This window comes from Psittacula echo (genome assembly GCF_963264785.1).
Source record: "Psittacula echo genome assembly, chromosome: 23".
In the NCBI taxonomy this organism is placed as follows: Eukaryota; Metazoa; Chordata; class Aves; order Psittaciformes; family Psittacidae; genus Psittacula; species Psittacula echo.
Window position 1 is genome coordinate 4,240,736 of NC_137748.1, and position 19,814 is coordinate 4,260,549.

A 19,814-nucleotide genomic window follows, 5' to 3' on the forward strand; every position below is an offset into this window, starting at 1 on the left:
CCCGGCAAGAGCCAGCGCCTTCCTTAACAAAATCAGTGCGATTTGCCCGTTTCGCTTTGTTTTTTACCCAGAAATACGGTCCCACCCCCGGGGTCCCCAGCCGCAGCCCCCCAAGACCTGCCTGGCTGCAGGGCCGGTTCTGCACAGTACCCGGAACTCGGGGACCCCCTGCGCCCCGGGCATGCAGCCGAGGGGCAACTGCGTCCCCCCCACCCCCGGCAGGGCCAAGACACACGTGAAAGGCAGAGCTTGTGTGTTACAAAAATATTCCGTGCTTTATTTTACTCTGTGGTAGAAAAATAACATGGGCAGGACCCCAGAGCTTCTCGGTCAGGAGAGGGGATGGGGGGGCAGAGGATTCCGCTCCCCCCACAGCGCCCGGCTGCTCTCGCTGGGTGCCCTCGCGCCCTGCACCGGCTCCACAGGGCAACGCTGAGCTGGGAGCCAAAGGGGCTCCCCCATCCTTGGAGGACCAAAGGATGAGACAAGGTCCAGGAGGGGACCCCACCGCTGTGGAGCAGAGCACCAGCACGGGCCAGGGGGGACCCCCGGCCATCGCCCCCCTGCCCCGTGCCGGAGCCCTGTGCACCCACAGAACCCCCTGGGAACGGAGCCATGGGGTAGAACAAGAAGGCGACACATACATTCTTAGTGACGACTGCGAAAGCAAACCTGAGGCCATTCTGCAGCCCCCTCCCCTCGCAGCCCCTCGGTGGGGAGCAGGGGGGCTGGGGGGCCGGTGCCTGCAGAAGCGGAAAGCCAAAGCTGGGCCTCTTAAAAAGGAACATACAGGAAAACCATGCGACAAATCCGCTGCCGTTTATACAAGGGCTTAAACACCAAAGAGCCGGACGTCAGGCTGCATTTCAGGGCAGCACAGAGCAAATCTGCGGGGCAGGGCCCACCCGCCGCCCCCCCGGCACAGAGACACGAACACAGCACAGTCCCCGAAGCGCCGGGCACTCGCCCGTCACGACTGGGCGTGCGGGATCCACTGACTGTCCATGGGGCGCCGCAGCAGCTCCTCCACGTGCCTCGCCACGTCCATGGTATCCTCCAGGTCAAAGTCACCTTCAGGTTCCAGGACGGCATCGGGGCTGTGGGAGGCAGGGGGTGAGGAGGGGGCCGGCTGAGGCACGATGGGGACAGGGGATGTGATACCTACTTCTGGGCATACATGTTGTAATGGGGCTGGGAGCAGACGGCAGGCGAGGGAGCCTGGTCCATGTAGGTGGCCCCTCCCGGGGCAGAATCACCCGATGGGTTGACAAACCTGCAGGGATGGAGGCTCGTGAGCACGGACACAGGACAGGCTCCCTCTCTGGGGATTCCCACCACCTCCAACCAGCAGGCAGGGTGCAGGGAGGGGACCCAAACCCCAAACCCACAAACAGGCTCAAGATGCAGGGTCCCCAGACACCCAGACGACAGCATGGTGAGGGGGGACATCTGCCTTGCCATTGAACACACAGCCCTGCTGCAGCCATGCGCCTCACCCCTATTGCCAGCTCAGCACCGACGTGGCCTAACAGCAGAAGCGCCCTGGGCTGCCCCCCCCAGCTAGATCCCATGGGACCACTCAGGGTCCACCTTCAGGTCAGACTTACTCTGGCACCACTTGCTTGATCTGTGGCTTCACGTATCCATCCACGGCTTTAGCTAGAGGAAAAGAGGCAGCACTCAGGCCCCGAGGTGCCGGTGTGTGCCACAAGCCTGCAGCGGGGCTGGGGGCTTATGATAGAGAGCCCCCACGGGGCCGGATGCGGCACCGGGGCAGAGCGATGCTGTGAACTCCAGCTCAACCCAGGTGGATGCACGGAGGAGAGGGACACACGTGGAGGAAAGGGGCAGCGCTACCTGGCGTGGACTCACAGAGAACCGGCGTGTAGTACTTGGAGAACACCTCATCCTTGGGCCGGTCAGGGAACACGTAGATGAGGTAACTGAGATCTCCGAGGCGATCGGCCAGGGAGCGGATGGAGAAGTCCCTGGTGGTGAAAGGCATCAGGTTCCAGAACATCCTCTCAGCTGGAAGACAAGAGCGAGGACCGTGGTGATGCCCAGAGCTGGCGGACACAGGCTGCGAGAGCACGCTGACCATCAGACGGCATTTCCAGCGCCGCATCCCTCCCCTGGCAGCCGAGACAGGAGGTGCTGGAGCAGCAGCATCAGCCCCAGCCCTGCTTGAGGACCAGGCTGGGTCCAGCAGGGCCGGTGCCCAGCGCGCACTCACAGGAGTCGAACTTCCAGGCGATGGTGATGCCGCCGATCTCCGAGTCGCTGAAGCGCAGGAGGAAGGTCCCGTCGGGCTTGTTGATGAGCAGGTCGTGCGCCTGCTGCTTGTTGACGAAGCCCAGGATGGCCCTAGGCAGAGCGAGGGCGTCAGGGCCGGGACTTGGGGCAGGGCACCATGGCGCAGGGCAGCTCTTACCCGTCATTCCAGTGCGGCTTCAGGTGCTTCTTCAGCACTTCCATGACCCCGTCAAACCACTGCCAGAAGGTGTAATTCCTCCCAGGCAGGTTTTCCTGTGGAGATTCCCACAACATGAGCAAGTCCTTCAGCCTCACGGCTGCTGTTAAATAACACAAGCCGTGGAGACTCGGGGACACCAAACCAGCCCTGGGAGCACCAGCAATGCCTCCCCAAGGAGGCAGACCCCGTATGCAGGACCTACAGCACCCAAAGAGGAAGGTGACACCTTCCTGTCTAATTTTTGCATCACTCCAGATGCAAGAAACGGGTCCTTGGGAGGGCCATGCTCCATCCAGCTCCATCCCTGTGCACCTCTGCAGCTCACCCAGCGCAGAGCCCAGGCTGCTCACCCGGTTGAACTGGGACCAGGACACCGTGGTGCTGCTGTAGTCCTCCAGGTGGGAGCTGCTGCTGTTGAAGAGCTTCTGTGCCAGGAACACCAAGTTCTCCTTGGTCAGCCCGCGGCTGCTCTGCACCTCCGCCTTGAACTTCATGTTGAGCGCCTCGCACAGCTGCGGCCACTGCACCTTGTCGGGCACGGCAAAGGGCACGCGGCCCTGGGGACACAGAGCAGGGTCAGCGCTGAGCTCTGCCTCCAGGAACGACCCACTGGGACACTGAGCCCAGGCCCCGCAGCCCCCCAGCATGGACGGGGCCTGGCCTGTCCCCGCCACGGCACTCACGGGCTCAGCAAAGGCATTGTCCCAGAGCACAGTGGCTGTGGCGTTGTTGTCCTGGCTCCCATGCACGATCACCACCACAGGAAGGGACAGCGTCTGCCGGGAGGAAGGAGACCAGGATGGGCTGTGGGGCACTGCAAGAGCATCGCCCTGCAGACGGGCCCTGGCCGGTGGCTTTACCTTCACCTGGAACACCAGCTCGTTGCCACCAACACTGAACTGCGACTCGAAGAGGATGGTGAACTTCTCCTCCGTCACCGACTCAGCCCCGCGCCGATCCGAGCGCTTGATTCGCTTCAGGGACTGCAGGGACGCCAGGGGTGAGCACAGGGGATAAACGGGGACATGGAGGGACACCAGGGTGAGCACAGCAGGGGTACAGCACAGATGGGGACACAAGGGGGGGGACCAGCAGCGCTCACCATGTTGCGGAAGTGAGCGCTGAGCGTCCCCGTGGCCTGGTGATACTCCATCACACAGCAGTTGTTGAGGATCTCCCCGCTGCTCTCACTGACACGGACACACAGGATAAGGGGGATCATCAGGGCTGGGAGCGGGGTGCAGCCCCCCCATGTGCCCCCAGCTTCTTGCTGTCTGCATCCTTGTCTCCCCCCCACACACCCCCTGCCCCTGGCATTACTTGTGGGTGCTCTCGTTCTTCAGCAGGGCCTTGGCTTGCTGCTCACTGATGATGGTGGCCTTCACCTGGGGGGGGTTCATGTGCACGTTCAGCTTTCCCCCCACCAGGAGCCGCACGGTGGCTGCAAACTTGGTCTGTGTCTTCAGCACCTGGGGGGGCTGCTTCTCGATGATGAAGGTGCTGGGGGCAGAGAGGGATAAGGGGGGATCAGGGGGATAAGGGGATGGGGGTGCTGGCAGAGCGGACCAGAACCAGCCCCCCCACCCCCCCAGGCACCCGCCACTACCTGGTCACCAGCGCGGAGATGATGTCGGTGATGGTGCCGTTCAGCTCCGACAGCATCTCCTCCACCGGGCCCGGGATCGGCAGCTGCTGGCACAAGTGCTCGGCACGGCGAATCTGCTGCCGGTTCTGCCAGATGATCTCTGCCAGCTTCTCGCACCTGAGGACAGTGGGGCTCAGCACCGCACCGGGGCTCTGCACCGCGCCCCATCCCATGCCGGCACCCACCATGTCTGCAGCACGTCCAGGGTGCCCTCGGGGGGGCCTCCGTTCCCTGCCAGCTGCTGCCGACGCTTCCACTGGATCAGCTCATCATCCAGGATGGTCGTTTGCTGCTTGCGCAGCAGCTGCAGCGTCTTCTGGTGCTTCTCAGCCAGTTCCTGCGGGCAGGAGGGTGTCAGGGGCCATGGGGACGGTGTCACAGGCAGCGCAGTGCAGGGAGAGCGGCACTCACCACGCGGTACTGCTGTAGTGTCTGTGCCTCCCGGTGCAGCCAGGCCTCCAGCGATGCCTTCTTCTGCTGCAGCGTTGTCTCCCGCGACAGCCGCTCCTGGGGACCCAGCTGGGAAAGCTGGGAGAACTGGGCTGGGGGACAGGGCACGGCGTTAGGGATGGTGCCACCAGCACCCCGGCCCCATCATCCCCCCTCACCCCATCATCCCTCCATCACCCACCTTGGAGGCGCATGTTCTCCTGGTACTGGATGATGAAGTACTCCTGTGTCTGCTGCAGCTTCTTGAGCTCGTTCTCAGAGTCCTGCGTGATGAGCCGCAGCTCCTCGAAGGTCTGGTTGATCTGCAGGTGCTTCTGGGACATGGCATCCACCAAGGAGCCGGCCGGCGAGGGGCTCTGCAACAGGGAGCACTCAGCAGGACCAGGGGACCCAAAGCATCCCCATCCTCAGTGTTGCTTCCATCACCCCGGTGCTGGAGCCTCCGGGGACTCCTTATGGCCTCACTCACATTGTTTGCCTCCCGCACCAGCCTCTGCTCGTGGTAGAGGATGTGCCGGATGCACCGCACCAGCTCCATGGGGCACCGGTCGTACGTGTTCTGCAGAGAGAGCGCAAGCCTGAGCCAGGCACGGGGCAGGGGCACCCCCAGCCCCACAGCCCCTGCTTGCAGCACCCCATTCACCTGCAGCTGCGTGGCGTAGTGCCCCAGCTTGATCTTGAGCAGGAAACCGTCCTCGCCCACTTGGTGGTCTGCCTTCTTCTGCAGCTCCTGGATCAGCCCCTCCAGCAGCTGCGTCGCCTTCACGTTCTCCTGGGGGTTGTCGAGGTCGATGGAGTCCCTGCGCACACAGAGCAGAGCGGTGCCATCGGGGCAGCCCAACACGGGGCATCCCAGAGGTGGGTGCTGCCGAGCCCAGCACCCCGCAGGGACCCGCTGCCCTACCATGCCTGGCTCTCGATCCACTGCGACAGGTAGTGCCGCACCTCGATGGGGAAGTGCTGCCCGTAGAGCGCCTGCATCTGCCGCAGGGCTTCGCCCTGGAGCTGCTGCGCCTGGATCCACACGGCCATGGCTCAGCACCTGCGGGAGACGGGGCCGTCACGGCACCGCCGGGGGGGCCGGGCCTGGCTGCCCTCAAAAGCCCTCCCAAAGCTCTTGGCAGGTTCCTCCAGGTTCTCCGGTGCTGCTGGAGCCGCCTCCAGCGGCCAAAGGAAGGGGTGTGCAAGGATGGGGCACCCTGCTCTGAGCAACCCCTTCTCCCTTTTCCAGGAAGAGCCCTTGGGGGGCCAGGGCCATGAGCGTGCCTCGGCGCTGCCTCTCCACATGGTAATCATTTCCTCTCGCCGTGGGATCGCAGCCATCGCTGGCCACGAGAATGAGGAACGGGGCCGGGAGGAGGGCTGAGGGACCCAGAGTGATGCAGAGCAGGGCCCCCCTGCGCTCACCCGGCTCCTGCCCACACCCTGGCACTGCCGGCAGCGGATGGGCAGGAGCAGACCCGGCCCCAAAGGCTCATGCGGCACCTCGGCGGGTCCCTGGTGCCACGGCCACCAGTGCCCCGTGTACCAGTGCCACGGGGGAGATGCTGCTCAGAGCACAGCTTCCCCAAGCAAGCATTGGGGTGGTGCTGGCTCTGTGCAGAAGCGATGGCAGATCCCACACTCCACGCGGATCCGGTCCCTGGCTCACATGGAGCAAGCAGGGAGAGGGGACAGCCAGGGAGGGCACCTATGGAAAGGTGGAGCATCGCCGGCTGCTGTTGTATCTACAGCTTGGTGGTGCCTGGACAACGACCTGGTGGCTGCTCTGAGGGTGATGTGATGGGGAGGGATCAGGGAGGGCCTGGGGGGCTCACAGCCCCTCACACTGAGGATGTAGCAATGAACAGTGGCTCATTACACCCAAACCACCCGGGATTTAATGTCCTGTGGAGGTGCCGGGCTGTGTCCCAGCGGGGTCCAGTGACTGCACTGGCCAGGGACAAGCAGGGACTGTGGCAGGGGCACGCAGCAGGGGATGGCGGCAGCGGGTCCAAGCAGAGCAACCACGGGCAGAGCCCCTGAGCCTTGCGCAGGAAGAGGAACAATAACCGAGAGTTGGCTAAAAATGAATTTTTCCCCTATAAAAAGGGAGGAACATTTCCACATTCCCAGAAATCACCAAGTTGGAAATCCTGCTGGCGAGGAGGCGCTTGGGGAGGCATAAAAACGCAGGGAAGGAGGGAAGCGAAGGCAGGATGGCCAACCCGGGATGCCGCTGGCGGTTAGAAACTGCAGATGCTCACAAGGGGCATTGGTGAGAACCTGCCGCAGCAGAGCTGAGCAGAATGGCCATGGCCACCCCGCCACTGACGACCAAAGTCCCCGGCACAGCAGGGCCATCACAAGGACACAGCAAACAAGCACTGCCCTGAGAAAATGGTGATCGCTTCCCATCTCGCAGTGACAACACACTTCCCATTCCACTCCAGTGGGTTGTTAAGCAACGAGTCTGAGGCTGCTGCCACGGTGAGCGGCAGACACCGTGCTCAGCTGGGGCCGGCCGGGGAGCCGGAGCGGAGGCACTGCTGCCAGGAAACCTGGAAGGAGGCGAGGCAGCATCATGCAGCCTTCACCAGGGGACATGCAGCACCCCGGCAGCGATGGGCAGCGCTGCTGCAGTGTCACACGTTACCACGGGTCAGCCACACTGCAGCCGCCGGCCACAGGCGTGCTCAAACAACTGCAAGAGACAGATAATTGCAGTGGTTTACGCTACTTTGCATTTACTTGCTGGCCGTGAGCTATAAGCCACCCATTACTGCAGCTCGGTTAACCAGCGGCAACTCAACAAGCCACAGCAACGCGTTCACCGGTGACTTATCGCCTGCGGAGCGGCACACACGGCACGTCCCGGCCGTGGCAGCGCCTGTGCCATGACAAAGGGAGGGAAATGCCTCACAGGGTGAGGCTGGCAGCAGCTCCTTCCACGTGCCATGGGCAGGGCAGAGCCTGAGCACCGGCAGCGCCTGCCCAGGGCTGGTGCACGCTCACTGCATGCACTGCGAGATGCTCACTGCATGCACTGCGGGATGCTCACTGCACGCACTGCAGCACGCTCACTGCACGCACTGCAGCACGCTCACTGCACGCACTGCAGCATGCTCACTGCACGCACTGCGGGATGCTCATTGCACGCACTGCAGCACGCTCACTGCATGCACTGCGGGATGCTCATTGCACGCACTGCAGCACGCTCACTGCATGCACTGCGGGATGCTCACTGCACGCACTTGGGATGCTCACAGCACGCAGCCACTCGGGATCTCCCCAAGGGCAGGACACCCCTGTCCTGGCACTGGGGCTGAGAGCCAGGCAAAGCCTCGGTGGTCCCACGCAAAGGGTCCTGGCCGTAACCTCTCCGCTCCCACACTCCTGCCCCCGCAGCGCCCATTCCGCGGCGCTCTCCCAGCCCCGGGCTCTGCAGAGCCGTGTCCCCGGGGCCCGATGCTTTGTGCGGTGCCGGTACCGGGCCGCAGCCGCCCTGCGGCCGCCGCAGTAAACACTCAGACACGTGGTTTCTCGGCACCGCCGGGAGCCCGCGATCGCTTCCAGGTCAGAGCTGGCCCCGCTCGCAGCCGCAGGGCTGGACGCAGCGTGCCCCATGGCTGGAGCTATGGGGGGCTTTGCTCGTGCCCCCCCCCAGCCCTGGTGGGAGGGCATCCTGTGCCCCACAGGAAGGGCAGCCCCAAGCAGGATCCAGCCCCAGCTGGGCCCCAGCAATGGTAGTGCTGGCACCTACAGAAGGACTCCGCTTGCCCCAACACCAACACTCATCCCCTGCCCCACATCAGCCCATCCCAGGGGACCCGCTGGAGCTCACAGGCAGCCCAATGCCCCCTTAACTGGATCCCACCGGGGGTCCCCCCATTCAGCCGCCCTGACACGTGGCCTGCCCGCTGCAAGCAGCGAGTGCCTCTGCACCACATCCTGCCCTGCAGCGGGGGGCACAGAGGGACCCCAATCACCCAATGAGCCCCAACGCGCCGGGGCTGCCCCAGCCAGAGCTCCCCTATGCACTGGAGCCCCGGGGGCTCGGCATGTTCCAGCTCCTCCGGAGCACAGGAACCACAGCCCCAGCTTGGCTCCAACTGCACTCACCGGGGGTCACGCACGGCTCTGCCCCATGCACGGCTGCGGCGCCCCAGCCCCACGGCGGCTCCGGGGTGGCCGTTTCGCAGGCTCTGTGCTACAGGAAGGAGAGGAGAGCAGCTATTTCCTTCCAACATGTCAGCTGCCTGCGCAGGGCAGCCAGCCCCGGGCTGCTGGCAGCTTCCTCCACCGCCGCTGCGAGCGGTGCCCGCCGAGCAGCCGAGCTGGACCCGGTCCATGCTCATCCCTGGAGCCAGGCACAGCCACAGCGGGTGGGATGGGACCCCAGGGACCGAGGCAGGAGCCTAGCACAGGGGGAAATGGGATGGACCCAGCGGCACCACACGGCACCAGGAGCACCGGTGCCGGTGAGCAGCCGCAGGCCCCCCCCCGGGCAGCTCTGGTGAAGGGGCTGCAGTGCTGGGAGCGGGGCAGCTCGCCCAGCTTGTGCCTGCCTGCGGTTTCCAGCCTTGGGATGGGAGGGAGCAGCGCGGGAGGGGAGCTCCTGCTGCCAGCGCCGTGCTTTGATGGGTTTTGTGTGGCCTCCGCACCAGAGCAGCAGCTTCTGCCCAGGGAGGAGGCAACCAACAGCCCCCGGCCCCCACTGGAAACCACCACGACCGCTGCGAGGGGCCCATGGAAGAGGCATGGCTGGTTCTGAAGCACAACGAGCGTGGCTGGGAGCAGGGGCAATGGGCGCTGCTGCGGGTGGGCAGAGCTGGGGCCGGCAGCGCCAGGAGCAGCCACGCACCCGGGGAGCCACAAATGGGGAACTTGCACCATGACAGGAACAGGGAAACCCCACACCGAGCCCGATGCTGCCTGGGAGAAACCAGCCCCACACGCAGGTGGCGATGCCATGAGCCTGGGGCTGGACCTGCCCACGGGCATTTGCTGCCCTTGGTAAAGGGTTTCCTCCTCTCTTTGGATTTTCCCTTCTGACCAGAGGCCCAGAAACGCATCAAAACCACCCCACCAAAGCACCCGGTGAAATCCCGGTGAAATCCCTCAAATCCAGGGGCTGGGACCATGAGAAGAATCCACCCCGGTGCAGCGAGAGCCACCCCGGGGCAGCCGTGGCCAGGTACAGGCACTACCCTGGTGCTGGTGGGATCTCCTCAGTGCCAAGCACTGGCAGGACCTGGGTGCTGCAGCAGAGCAGGGGCCATGGCACCCCCCCGCCGAGTGACCCTATCCCCGAGGGTTACCCCATGGCACCGCACACCCATTCCCGGCACAATTCTGGCTGTGCCGAAACCTGGATGGGAACAGCGGGAGCCTGCCTGGGCACGGGGCAGAGCAGGGAGCACGGTGCTGGCACAGGAGCAGGCAGCAGTGGCAGGACACCAGCAGTGCTGAGCACCCACCCGGCACCCATGGGCATGAGTCCAGCATGGATCCCACGGGATACCCACCATGGGGAGCCCCATCCCTGCCAGCGTCGGTGCCATCCCCACCAAGCCCACAGCCAGGATTAGAGAGGCCTGGGCATGGCACTGCCCACCCACAGCATCCCGGCTCCGTGGGGACACAGCTGCCATGTGCCAGGGCACTTGATGAAGGAGTTTTACCTCCCCTGTAACTCACACACCACCCTCACACCGCTGCAGAAGCAGGGAAGGTCCAGCCCCAGTCTCCATCTTCCATCCAGGAGCAAAGAACCCCACATGCAGCCCTGAGGAAGGGCAGGGAGGTGATGGGCTCCCAGTGACCCTCCCCAGTGATGGGGCAGCAGCTTCAGGCATAAGAATGGGACAGAGAGATCCAGGACAAGGGAGAAGCCCCTGCACCTTGTTCATCCTTCAGCAAGCCAGCCACCCCCTGGGGACCCTGCAGACATCCCAGCACTTCCCTGGCACCAAGGCTGCCTCCAGCACAGCCCTGGGCTCAGCACTAATCCCTGCTCAGACCAGCAGCAGCACAGGAGGGATGGGTTGGTTGGAAGGACCTGAGGATTAAGCTCATTTCAGCATCAAATTAGTCCCGACTGGGGTCTGGAGACACAATTTCATTTTCTCTGGCACGCTCGGGGGAGCGCACTCAATCCCACTAATCCAGCTGCCGGCCGGGATGGATTTGCAGAGCAGGACCCGTGTGGGCAGCGCAGGCACCAACGGCACTGCTCTGGCCACATCCAGCCCCTCCAGCCACTGTACATTGGTGCTCTCTGCGGGTTAGGATGTGCAGGAGCCACCCTCACCACTGGCATGGGCATCCCATGGGACAGCAGGCACACCACGGCACAGGCATCTGCAGACAGGCAGAGGGACACCACTGACAGCACCCACTGCTGAACCACTCTGCCCGGCGAGGAGGCATTGACCACACTGCAAGCCCATGCATGGTACACGCAGACCCTCACACCCTCATGTTTGGCAGGGCAGGGCCCAAGCCAAGGGCTGTCAGGCACCCTGAGGACAGGCAGGATCCCCAGAGCAGCCCTTGCATCCACTCAGCCCCTCCAGGATATTCACAGCCACTGGGTGCCAGGGTTTGTGCTGCAGCAGCTCCACGCACAGCGATGCTCTCGCATGGGTCAGCAGAGCAGAAGGGAGGGAGGGTAAAGCCTTGCCTCTGGAAAAGGGGCACACAGACCTGCAGGGACACCGGCAGGAGGGAGGACTGGTCAGAATGGGAACAAAAACCCAAAACACCAATGGTTTCTGCAGAAAAACTGCATTCAGAGCAGGTAAATCCCAGCCAAACGTGGCCAGGGTCACACACAGCGTTCATCCCTAACAGACACAACACATCCAGGCGGGAGAGCTGGGGTTTGGCTTTCCCGGCACAGGACCTTCTCTGCAGGCCCAGGAGCAGCAGCGCCGGGGCAGAGCAGAGCCCCCGGTCCCGGCTGCACCACGAGCACCCTCCTGACTGCTCTCAAAGGCTCTGGTCAGCGCTGGGGTCACCCATGGAGCGTGCTGGACCGCGGCAGCCGTGCCAGCCCCAGCGCCAGCGCCACACGTTAGCACCAAACAGGGCAGCGATCGGTTTACAGCTGCTCCGAGGGGCTCAGATGCCGCCAACCAGAGCTGCCTGCTCTGCCGAGAGCTCTGCAGACAGCCAGGGATCAGGCACCAGACACCGTGTGCCCAGTGCCGCGGAGCAGCAGCGAGTGCTTCCCCAGCCCCAGCCTTTTCCCCAGTCCCCTCCCCGCGCTCTGAACCAGCGTTTATCTCCCCTAACAACACAAAGACGTGAAGTTGCAGCGAAAACGGAGATTGCAAAACTCACCGGCGACTGCTTGAACAGGGAGCGCGCCGTGCCCATGGCACGGCTCGGTTATAGCCCCACGGCCGCCCGGCAGCGCATCGCCGGCACCGGGAAGGACACAGCGCACGGAGCGCTCCCACCTGCGAGCCGCAGGCGCTCCCGGCCCCTCTGGTGCAGGCAGATGGGTGGATTCTGCTTTATCAGCAAGTCAGCTCAGCCCTATCGCCAGGAAGCCGCGCTCGCATGTGCCTCCTCCTCGACATTTCCCAATGCGGCGGGAGCAGCGGCTCACAGCAGCCTACCTTTTATCAGCCAGCAGATGTTGCTAGAACTGTTGCTGCATGCACCACGCAGGCATGCCCAGCACCACTTGGATCCCTGCGCCGGCCACATGGTGCCAGGGTAAACACCCCCGCCCCTTTCCTCCCGGGATCAAAACACTTGGGGGTTGCAAAATAGACACCCCATGAAAGGAAAGGCATGCCACAGGAACAGTACAGCTGTCGAGGCGACTTCTCCCCAGCATGCCGGAGCCCCGCAGCCAGCAGCCAGAGCTGCCTGCGCCACCACAGAGCTGAATCCTGACCCAGCGAGGTGGGGACTGGTGACCTCCTGCCTCTGTCCCACAGCCACTGCGGTGCATTCGGCTCCATAATGTGGAGGCTGCTCCGAAGGCAGCACGGCCATGCAGGGGATGGGGATGGGAGGGAGGTCCTGCTTGCCCCCGGGGCTGCCCATGGAGTGCAGCCTGACTTACAGTAATTCCTTACAAAGCAGAAAGTCATTTCCTAGCTGATGGGGCCACTTCACTGTACTCAGCACAGCACAGTCACCACTCGCTGCCCACGCCGTGGAGGAGTACAAGGAGCAGGGATTTTTCGCACGCAGAGTATCTGGGTTTTGCTATCACTTGAGAGAGAGCTGGGAAACCCCACGGAGAGGACCTCACAGCCCCGCTGGAGTCAGCACTTCCCCTGCAGTGAAGGGGAAGGTCCCTCCAGAGGCTCTATGCAACCCTGTGCCAAGCATCCCCAGCTGCAGCTCCCTGTCCCCAGCATCAGCATCCCTCATCCTGCCCTGAAGCATCAGCCCCAGGACAAGGCCAGCACATGGAAGCCAGCGAGGCGGCTCTAGTGACAGATGCCAAGGGAGGACACCAGAGGGGTGACAGCCGCCCATCACGCCCCGTTCCCAGCCCCACTCTCCCGTGTCCCCAGGCATGGGCTGTTGGCACCTCTCAGCCTGCACCAGAGCTCCTCCTCCACGGGCCTGCTCACGCAGCACAGCACGGCATGGCCCTCCCAGCCCCTTGACAAGCCACACTCTCCAGGGGTGGTTATAAAACCCAAACCCAGGGAGATGGCCTCCATCCTCATATCCAGCACTTCAGGGATCCAGGAGCCGTGTCAGGACCGGTTTCGGGCACACCAGGGCTTGCTGCAGCCACATGCAGGCAGGTGACCCCAACACCCCCAGTGCCTCCGCCTTGCCCAGAGCCACATGGCCTGGGCAGCACCGGGCAAAGCTCCGAAACGGGATCGCTGCGCTGGCACAAACCCACCGAGGCAATGGCCAACCTCAGCTCAGAAGAGAGCCCCTCAGCGGCCACCACTCCTGCAGAGCAGGGCTGGTTTCTTGTGCCCGCGGTGGTGGCTGGGCTCTGCAGACCACCCCGTGGCGCACACAACGGCCACCTCCATGGATGTGGATGGCTGTGATGCTGTCGGGAACGCCAGGCTGGCCACAGGAAGCGTGAGCCAGGAGCACCGTGCTGCAACAAGGTGTGCGGGGACTTTGTGTGCAGTGTCCCTGCCATGAGTGAGCCACACTGCGGTGCCGTGCCCTGCACGATGCGCCCCAAACCCTGCGAACAAGTCACTTGTTGTCACTACCTGTCCCCTGCAGAGCCAGGCGGGTGCCAGCGCCCGCATCCCGGTGCCCACACGAGCCAGGCGCGGGGGTCCCGCAGCCGCCACGGTGCGGAGCTGCCGGGATCCCGGCCTGGTGCGAGCCCAGCGCTGGGCACGGAGCCCTGACAGCTCCGAATCCACCGGGACAGGTGGCCCCGGCCCCACCGGCCCCAGGCCCGGCCCGCGCTGGGTGAAAGGCCACCGGCCGCCGGCGGCCCCGCGGTGTCACCGCTCCCGCGAACCTTTTCCATCCGCCCTCGGCTCTGCCCCGCGGCGCGGAGCCGCGCAGCGTCCCACGGCCGGCACGGGGGACCCCGCTTCCCGCATGCGGGACCCCCCCCGGCCGCTCCGCCCCCCCGCGGCCGCCGCTCCGCCAGGGCCCGGCCCGGGGCAGCGAGAACCGGCCCCGCTCCGCCGCTGCTTCGAGCGCCCCCGCCCCGGAATGCGCCGCAGCCCCGGGACGGCCCCGCCGCGGCCCGCGCGAAGTCCGCTCTTCCCCCCAGGGGGCAGCGGAGCGGCCCCGCGGCCCTGCCCGCACCTGCGCGGCCCCCCCAGCCCGCAGCCAGGCCGCGGCCCGGCCCCGCCACCGCAGCGCCCCACGACCGGCCGGGGCTACGAAACACCCTAAATATTCACCGACGGGGGCAGAAGGCGGGAGGCGCGCACCGAGCACCGCGCCCCGGCCCCCCCCCACGTAGGTGCCCCTGGGCCTGGCCCCGCCGCCCCCCGCCCGGCAGCAGAAAGCGAAACCGGTCCCGGTTCCGGACCCTGTCCCGCCGGCCCTGCTCCCGTCCCTACCTGCGGCCGCGGCGGCGGCTGCGGCTCCGGCTCCGCTGCTCCGGCGGCTCTCGGCTCTCGGCTCCGCCGCCGCTCTGCCCCCTCCGGCCGCCGCCGCCGCCGCCGCCTGCACCGCCCCGGCCCGGCCCGCACGGCACCGCCTCCCCCCGCGGCACCGCCCCGCTCCCGCCCCCGGCACCGGGTAACGGCACCGGGCAGCGGGCACGGGCAGCGCCCCGAGCAGGCGTGGGCTTCAGCGACGGCCACGGCGGGGCACAAACCGGCACCGGAGCCTGGCACCGGGTACCGACAAAGCCCAAACCGGGATCGGGCACTGGCGGGAGCCAGCACCGGCAGCAGCCACAGATGGGAGCCTCGACGGGCACCGGGACCCCCGTCTGAACCCTCCGGGTCTCTGCCTGTCTCCCCCTCACCACCATCCCTGCCCACGGGACGGGCTTTTCCCCCGCCGCCACCGCGGCCCCCGGCAGCCGCGGGTGCCTGTTGCACCCATCAGTGCTGCTCAGTGGTTTCTCCCTGCCTGCAGGCCTCAGCTCCCGCTCCCCTGTGCCCGGGTTTTCCATGTGGGCCCTGGCAGGATTTGCATGGGAGTACGAGAAGGGAAGGGCTCTCCCGTCCCGCCAAGCACAGGATGGGGCAACGCCACCACCCTGGGATTCCCACCCCGGTAACGCAGCACACGGGGGTCTGGGGGCTGCTGCAGGACATGAGCACATGGCAGGATCTGTCTCTGCCAGCCCTGGGCTCCTGCATGCACTTGATCTGGGTTCCTGGGCCCCGGTGTCCTCTCCCCTGTGCAGGCTCCGGGCTGATGCCGTGAGGCCGAGAGCGGTGCGATCCCAGTGCTGCCGCAGCCCTGGGCACCAAAGGGGCAGGGATAACAGGAGCAAAGGCAGGGAAATGAGGACCCGTGCATCCCCCTCTGCCCCATCCCCTGCAAGCCGCAAGCAGACCCACAGCACCCCCTGCTCCTCTGGGCTCCCCCAGACACGAAAAGGTGGCAGCAGCCACGAGAAAACCACCTCGAGGAGGTCTCAACGGCTCCCACCAGCACCCACACCCCACAGCCAGGCCATGGGGCACCCCAGCACGGGGCACCCCGGGCAGGGTGGCTGCTGCGGGGCGGCAGGAGAGGCGGCCGGGCAGGAAGCAATACTGGGTGTGCTTGTCTCTGCTCGAGCGCTCTCAGCAGCCGCATGGGATCTCCTGGGCTTTCGCTTTCGTTACCGGTTAATCTGCGGCCTGAAAACGCTCCGGAGGGGAATTCAGGGGGTTGGGAGGAGCGGGGTGGCCCCTGCCCAGGGCTGGGAATGCCCAGCGCCAGCCCGGGGCAGCAGGGAGGGAGGGGCTTTGCTCTCCTTGCTCCAGTGCCAGTGCTGGGACAGGATCAGTCTTGGGACAGTTGATGTGACAGCGATTGCAAATCCCTCTGCAGCTCTGGATGAGCACAGTCCCGAGGTGCCACCTCTCCATTTCTATTTCCTATTGCTCTTGTATTAGAGTCGTCCTTGCTTTGGGAGCGTGCAGCAGGCATGAGCTGAGCCTGGGGCACAGCACTGTGAGCCCTGAAAGCTGCAGCAGGAGCAAGGCAGGATGCTCAGGGACCTTTGTCCATCCGGCAAAGCCACAACCTGGCCATGGTGCCACGGCCTTGGGGGCTCTGACACCTCCAAACCTCCCTTCTCCAGCCCAGCTCCTCACTGCCTGCCCAGCTCCTTGGCCCATGAGATAAGTATCTGTGGGCTGGGCAGGCACCACCCTGGCACCTGCTCCCATGCAAATGCCAGCCACAAACCGGTGCTTTTCAGTCCACCTCCTCCCAGCAGCTGTGCCAGGGCAGCCGGGGCCATGGGATGACCCAGGAGGATGAGTGGCTCCAGCCCAAGATGCTCCCAGCTCCCATCAGGTGCTTTGCTGCCTGCGCTCGTGCACTCCTTGGGAGGCATCGCATGCACATGGAGCTGACACATCCCTGTGGAGCCACTCCCAGTGGAGTGCTGGCTGCTGTTCCCAGCGCTCCTGCGGCGCTCCAGGCCTCGTGGGGATGTGATCTGGGACCCCAGCGAGCCAGCGCCAGGCACCCAACATGGGGCCAGCGTCTCCCGCACGGTCTTTGCCCACTAAGACAAAGGAAAGGACTGGGAACACCAGCGCAAGGACTGCACTCCCTGCCCTCCCTGCCTTGGCTGCAGCGAGTTGGATCACGTGGACAAGCGGCTTTCACAATCCCTGGCCCACATAACCCATCGGCACAGTCATCCAGGCTCCGGCTGCTCCAGCCGAGGAAATCAAGGTCGCACACAACGTCTCTGGCTGTTGGGTCCTGGCCGGGCACAGCAGGATCCGCAGGGTCCCAGGGACATGGTGTGCCTGGAGACCTGCACGGCCACGCATGCTTGGGAGGGCTGGATGATGGGCACAAAGCATCCTCCCTTCTCTCTCCCCCTTCCCTCGCTTCTCATTCCCGTTTTGAAAGGAAAGGGGAAAAGATTGGTAATGGGAGAGAGAGTGGAGAGTGCTCCATTGGTGCATGTGGGGCAGCACATCAGTGTCCAGGGGAGTGAAGGGGCAGCACCAGCACCTCAGGCAGGGCAGGAGAGATGGACTTCGCAGTCAACTGAGGACAGCAAAGCGCCTGAGCCTGCTCCCATCCCTGGCACTGCTGAGTCCCCATTGCCAGCAGCACCTCTCTTGCGCTGGTCCTCAGGAAGTCTCAAGAAAGGCTCTGGGAAGGTAACCGGTGTCCGGGCCAAGCTGTGGGCAAACACGTTGTCACCTCAGATGAGCGCAGCAGGATGCGAAGGGATGCTGCGTGCCCAGGGCCGAGCGGGAGCGCGGGGCCGCGTAATTGGTTTCCAAGAAACCTGCCTGTGTGTTTGGAGCGGGAGCGCGCGGCCGCGGCCGAGCAGCCTCTGCCTCTAAGCGGCATCTCGAGGGTCTTCATTATTTCTCAGGAGTGGAAGTATTTATTAAGGCAGCCTCTGGAGAGGTCTCAAGGCTGCTGCCCGCCCTTCCCCGGAGCGCATCCTGTACAAGAGGCTGCTCCGCATCCCTCTGCCGCTCCTGGGCTGCGCTGTTCCCAGTCAAAGCCAAAAACTGCAGCAGGGCGCAGCCTCTGCCCATCCCCTCAAGGTTGTCAGCGGGGCCTATCCGAGGACCCCAACCCCAGCCTGAACCTGCTTTGGGACCCACGTACTCCCAGATCCGTGCTGAGGCCAGAAAACCCCATTGAGACAATGCAGCCCAGCTGATGAAAACCAGATGAATCCCCAAATTAGTCACAGCTTCGTGTTTTCCCCCTCAGTCTCAAACACAGCGAGGGTGAAGCTTTGCTAGGGCTGTGCTAGCACCGCAGCCTCCAGCAGTGTTCACCCTCTGCTCCCTGCAGACCGGAGCAGGAAGGAGCACCGTGGGCAGCCACAGAGCTGAGGCTGTTGCCTTGTGGTCCTGCTTCCCAAGGCAGCCACGGGGCTGCTCCAGCCCCGCAGGAAGGTGCTGTCCTGGTGTCCAGGCATGGCACATCCCATTTCACTGGCACAGGCCATAAATCCTCCTCCATGGAGAGAGGGATGCACCCAGTGCTGCCGAAGTCACTGGATGCAGGGGAGGGCCTGCCCATGTCAGGATGGCCCCACCGTCCCCTGGGACCCACGCATGACGCAGAGGGGTCAGCCTGGAGCCAGCTGGGCTATTTCTGCTGCAGAGAAGGGATGGAAAGGGAGATCCTATGGGGGAGCCAGCCTGGATGATCCCAGGGCTCAGACCTGCTGGGAGGGAGAAGATGGAACACCCCAGGGACAATGGAGTATGGTGCTATGGGCAGAGCAGGGCCAGGGCAGACGACACGGAGACATGGCTCAGAGCTGATGGGCAGGGGAAAGCAGAGGGCACCCAGGAAGCTCATCCCATTTGAAGGCTTGTCACTGCAATGCTTCATGGCAGCAGGAGGGGAGGATCTGCTCCAGCAAAAACCTGGGAAATGGCACTTTTTCCAAGGGGGAATTTCCACAGGAAACCTCTGTTCCAGACGCTTGGACACGGCTGGGAACAACCCCAGCAAACGCTTGGTCTTGGCAGCCGTCAGGCTCTATCGCATGGGCAAAGGCTCTTTGTTCTCCCCATCACTCATCCAGCTCAGAAAACAACATCCAGGTTTCTGCCTGCTGAAAACCTCGGGGCAGCAACAGCCAATGTGGGGCTGCGATGGGAACCAGAGCACCCCGAGCCTGGGGGGGCATTGCCAGCACCCACAGCCCAGCCGGGACCAGGGGCACGGGCACCTTGCACCCACTGTGGGGCTGGGGCAGGCTGGGTCATGGGGGGGCTCAAGGGGCAGCACTTGTCCCCCCGCCCCGCACGGTGCAGCCGCGCATCCCTCGCCGGCGCAGAGCCTGGGTTGCCACAGTAACCGCTCGGTCCCAGCCGGCTCCTGCCATAAACACGCTGCTCGGGTCAGCCCGGTTCAGCGGCGGCCACCCCAGCGCCATCAAAGCCTCTGCAGGGAGAGCCGGGGTCCCTGCACTCTGGTGCGGGATGCAGGATGCGGGATGCAGGGTGCGGGATGCAGGGTGCGGGGTGCGGAATGCGGGATGCGGGATGTGGGCTGGCACAGCCAAGCATGGGTAGGGCCAGGCGGCAGGAATAGGAATCAGCAGCCGGGGCTGAGGAGGAAGCAGGAAGGGAGTGAAAGCAGGAACCTAAAAGTGAGAACAGCCCCGAATGTGCCAGAGCTGGGCGCTGCCCCCACCATGGCTGAGCTGGAGCGATGGTGACCGGGCAGCTCGGAGGGGAAAGCCCAGTGGGAAAGGCAGGGACCGCTGTGGGGCACATCCCATGGGTCTGGCTCCTGTGCTCGGAGCAGGGGCTTGCCTCTGGGGACAAGAGTAGGGGGCAGCTCACCCCCCCCCGCGCTGGTGGGATTCCAGTGGAGTGGATGTGCCTGGATGAAGGGCAGGCAGAGGGATGCAGGGGGCTCCTGCCTCTGCTAACAGCGGTGTGGTGCTAACAGACACCAAGGAAACCGTGTCTCTGGATGGGCAGGGTGAGCCGCCGGCGTTGGTGCTGGCACAGGCAGATGCCACGCTCGGCTCCAGGATGGGATGAGCAGGGCACAGGCAGGTTGTGTCCCCCGGGCATGGCAGCTGCCAGTGGGGCTGGCAATGGTGGCACTTGGGGACCGTGCTGTGCTGCGGGTCTGACCTCTGGCACAGCTGGCAGTGGTGCCATCACCGGG

General features: G+C 64.7%; 1 protein-coding gene across 3 annotated transcripts; it reads right to left on the bottom strand.

Moving 5' to 3' along the window:
* Nucleotides 1–249: 249 nt before the first annotated feature.
* On the bottom strand, nucleotides 250–14,705 carry LOC308229271 (signal transducer and activator of transcription 5B). 3 transcript variants are annotated; one of them, XM_080633203.1, is made up of 19 exons: nucleotides 14,582–14,705; nucleotides 5,473–5,610; nucleotides 5,212–5,368; nucleotides 5,038–5,127; nucleotides 4,750–4,924; nucleotides 4,530–4,660; nucleotides 4,304–4,455; nucleotides 4,080–4,235; nucleotides 3,794–3,973; nucleotides 3,576–3,663; nucleotides 3,334–3,456; nucleotides 3,157–3,249; nucleotides 2,824–3,030; nucleotides 2,432–2,526; nucleotides 2,234–2,364; nucleotides 1,873–2,028; nucleotides 1,608–1,659; nucleotides 1,166–1,273; nucleotides 250–1,097 (listed from the first exon to the last, which is right to left on the bottom strand). In XM_080633203.1, the coding sequence occupies exons 2-19, from the start codon at nucleotides 5,598–5,600 to the stop codon at nucleotides 971–973; spliced, it is 2,349 nt and encodes a 782-aa protein (XP_080489329.1). In that variant the 5' UTR covers nucleotides 5,601–5,610; nucleotides 14,582–14,705; the 3' UTR covers nucleotides 250–970. The 3 variants fall into 3 exon arrangements, with proteins under 3 accessions (XP_080489329.1, XP_080489330.1, XP_080489328.1); XM_080633204.1 differs by having other exon boundaries at nucleotides 250–1,071; nucleotides 1,858–2,028; XM_080633202.1 differs by having other exon boundaries at nucleotides 1,858–2,028.
* Between the last annotated feature and the right edge of the window lie 5,109 nt (nucleotides 14,706–19,814).

What these genes read in the sequence shown, in the direction of transcription:
- LOC308229271 (XM_080633202.1), bottom strand. Translation starts at nt 5,600, where the DNA reads ATGGCCGTGTGGATCCAGGCGCAGCAGCTCCAGGGCGAAGCCCTGCGG. An exon ending in CTGGACGTGCTGCAGACATG is followed by an intron (nt 4,236 to 4,303) that starts GTGGGTGCCGGC and finishes CACTGTCCTCAG; the next exon opens with GTGCGAGAAGCTGGCAGAGA. An exon ending in ATCTCCGCGCTGGTGACCAG is followed by an intron (nt 3,974 to 4,079) that starts GTAGTGGCGGGT and finishes CTCTGCCCCCAG; the next exon opens with CACCTTCATCATCGAGAAGC.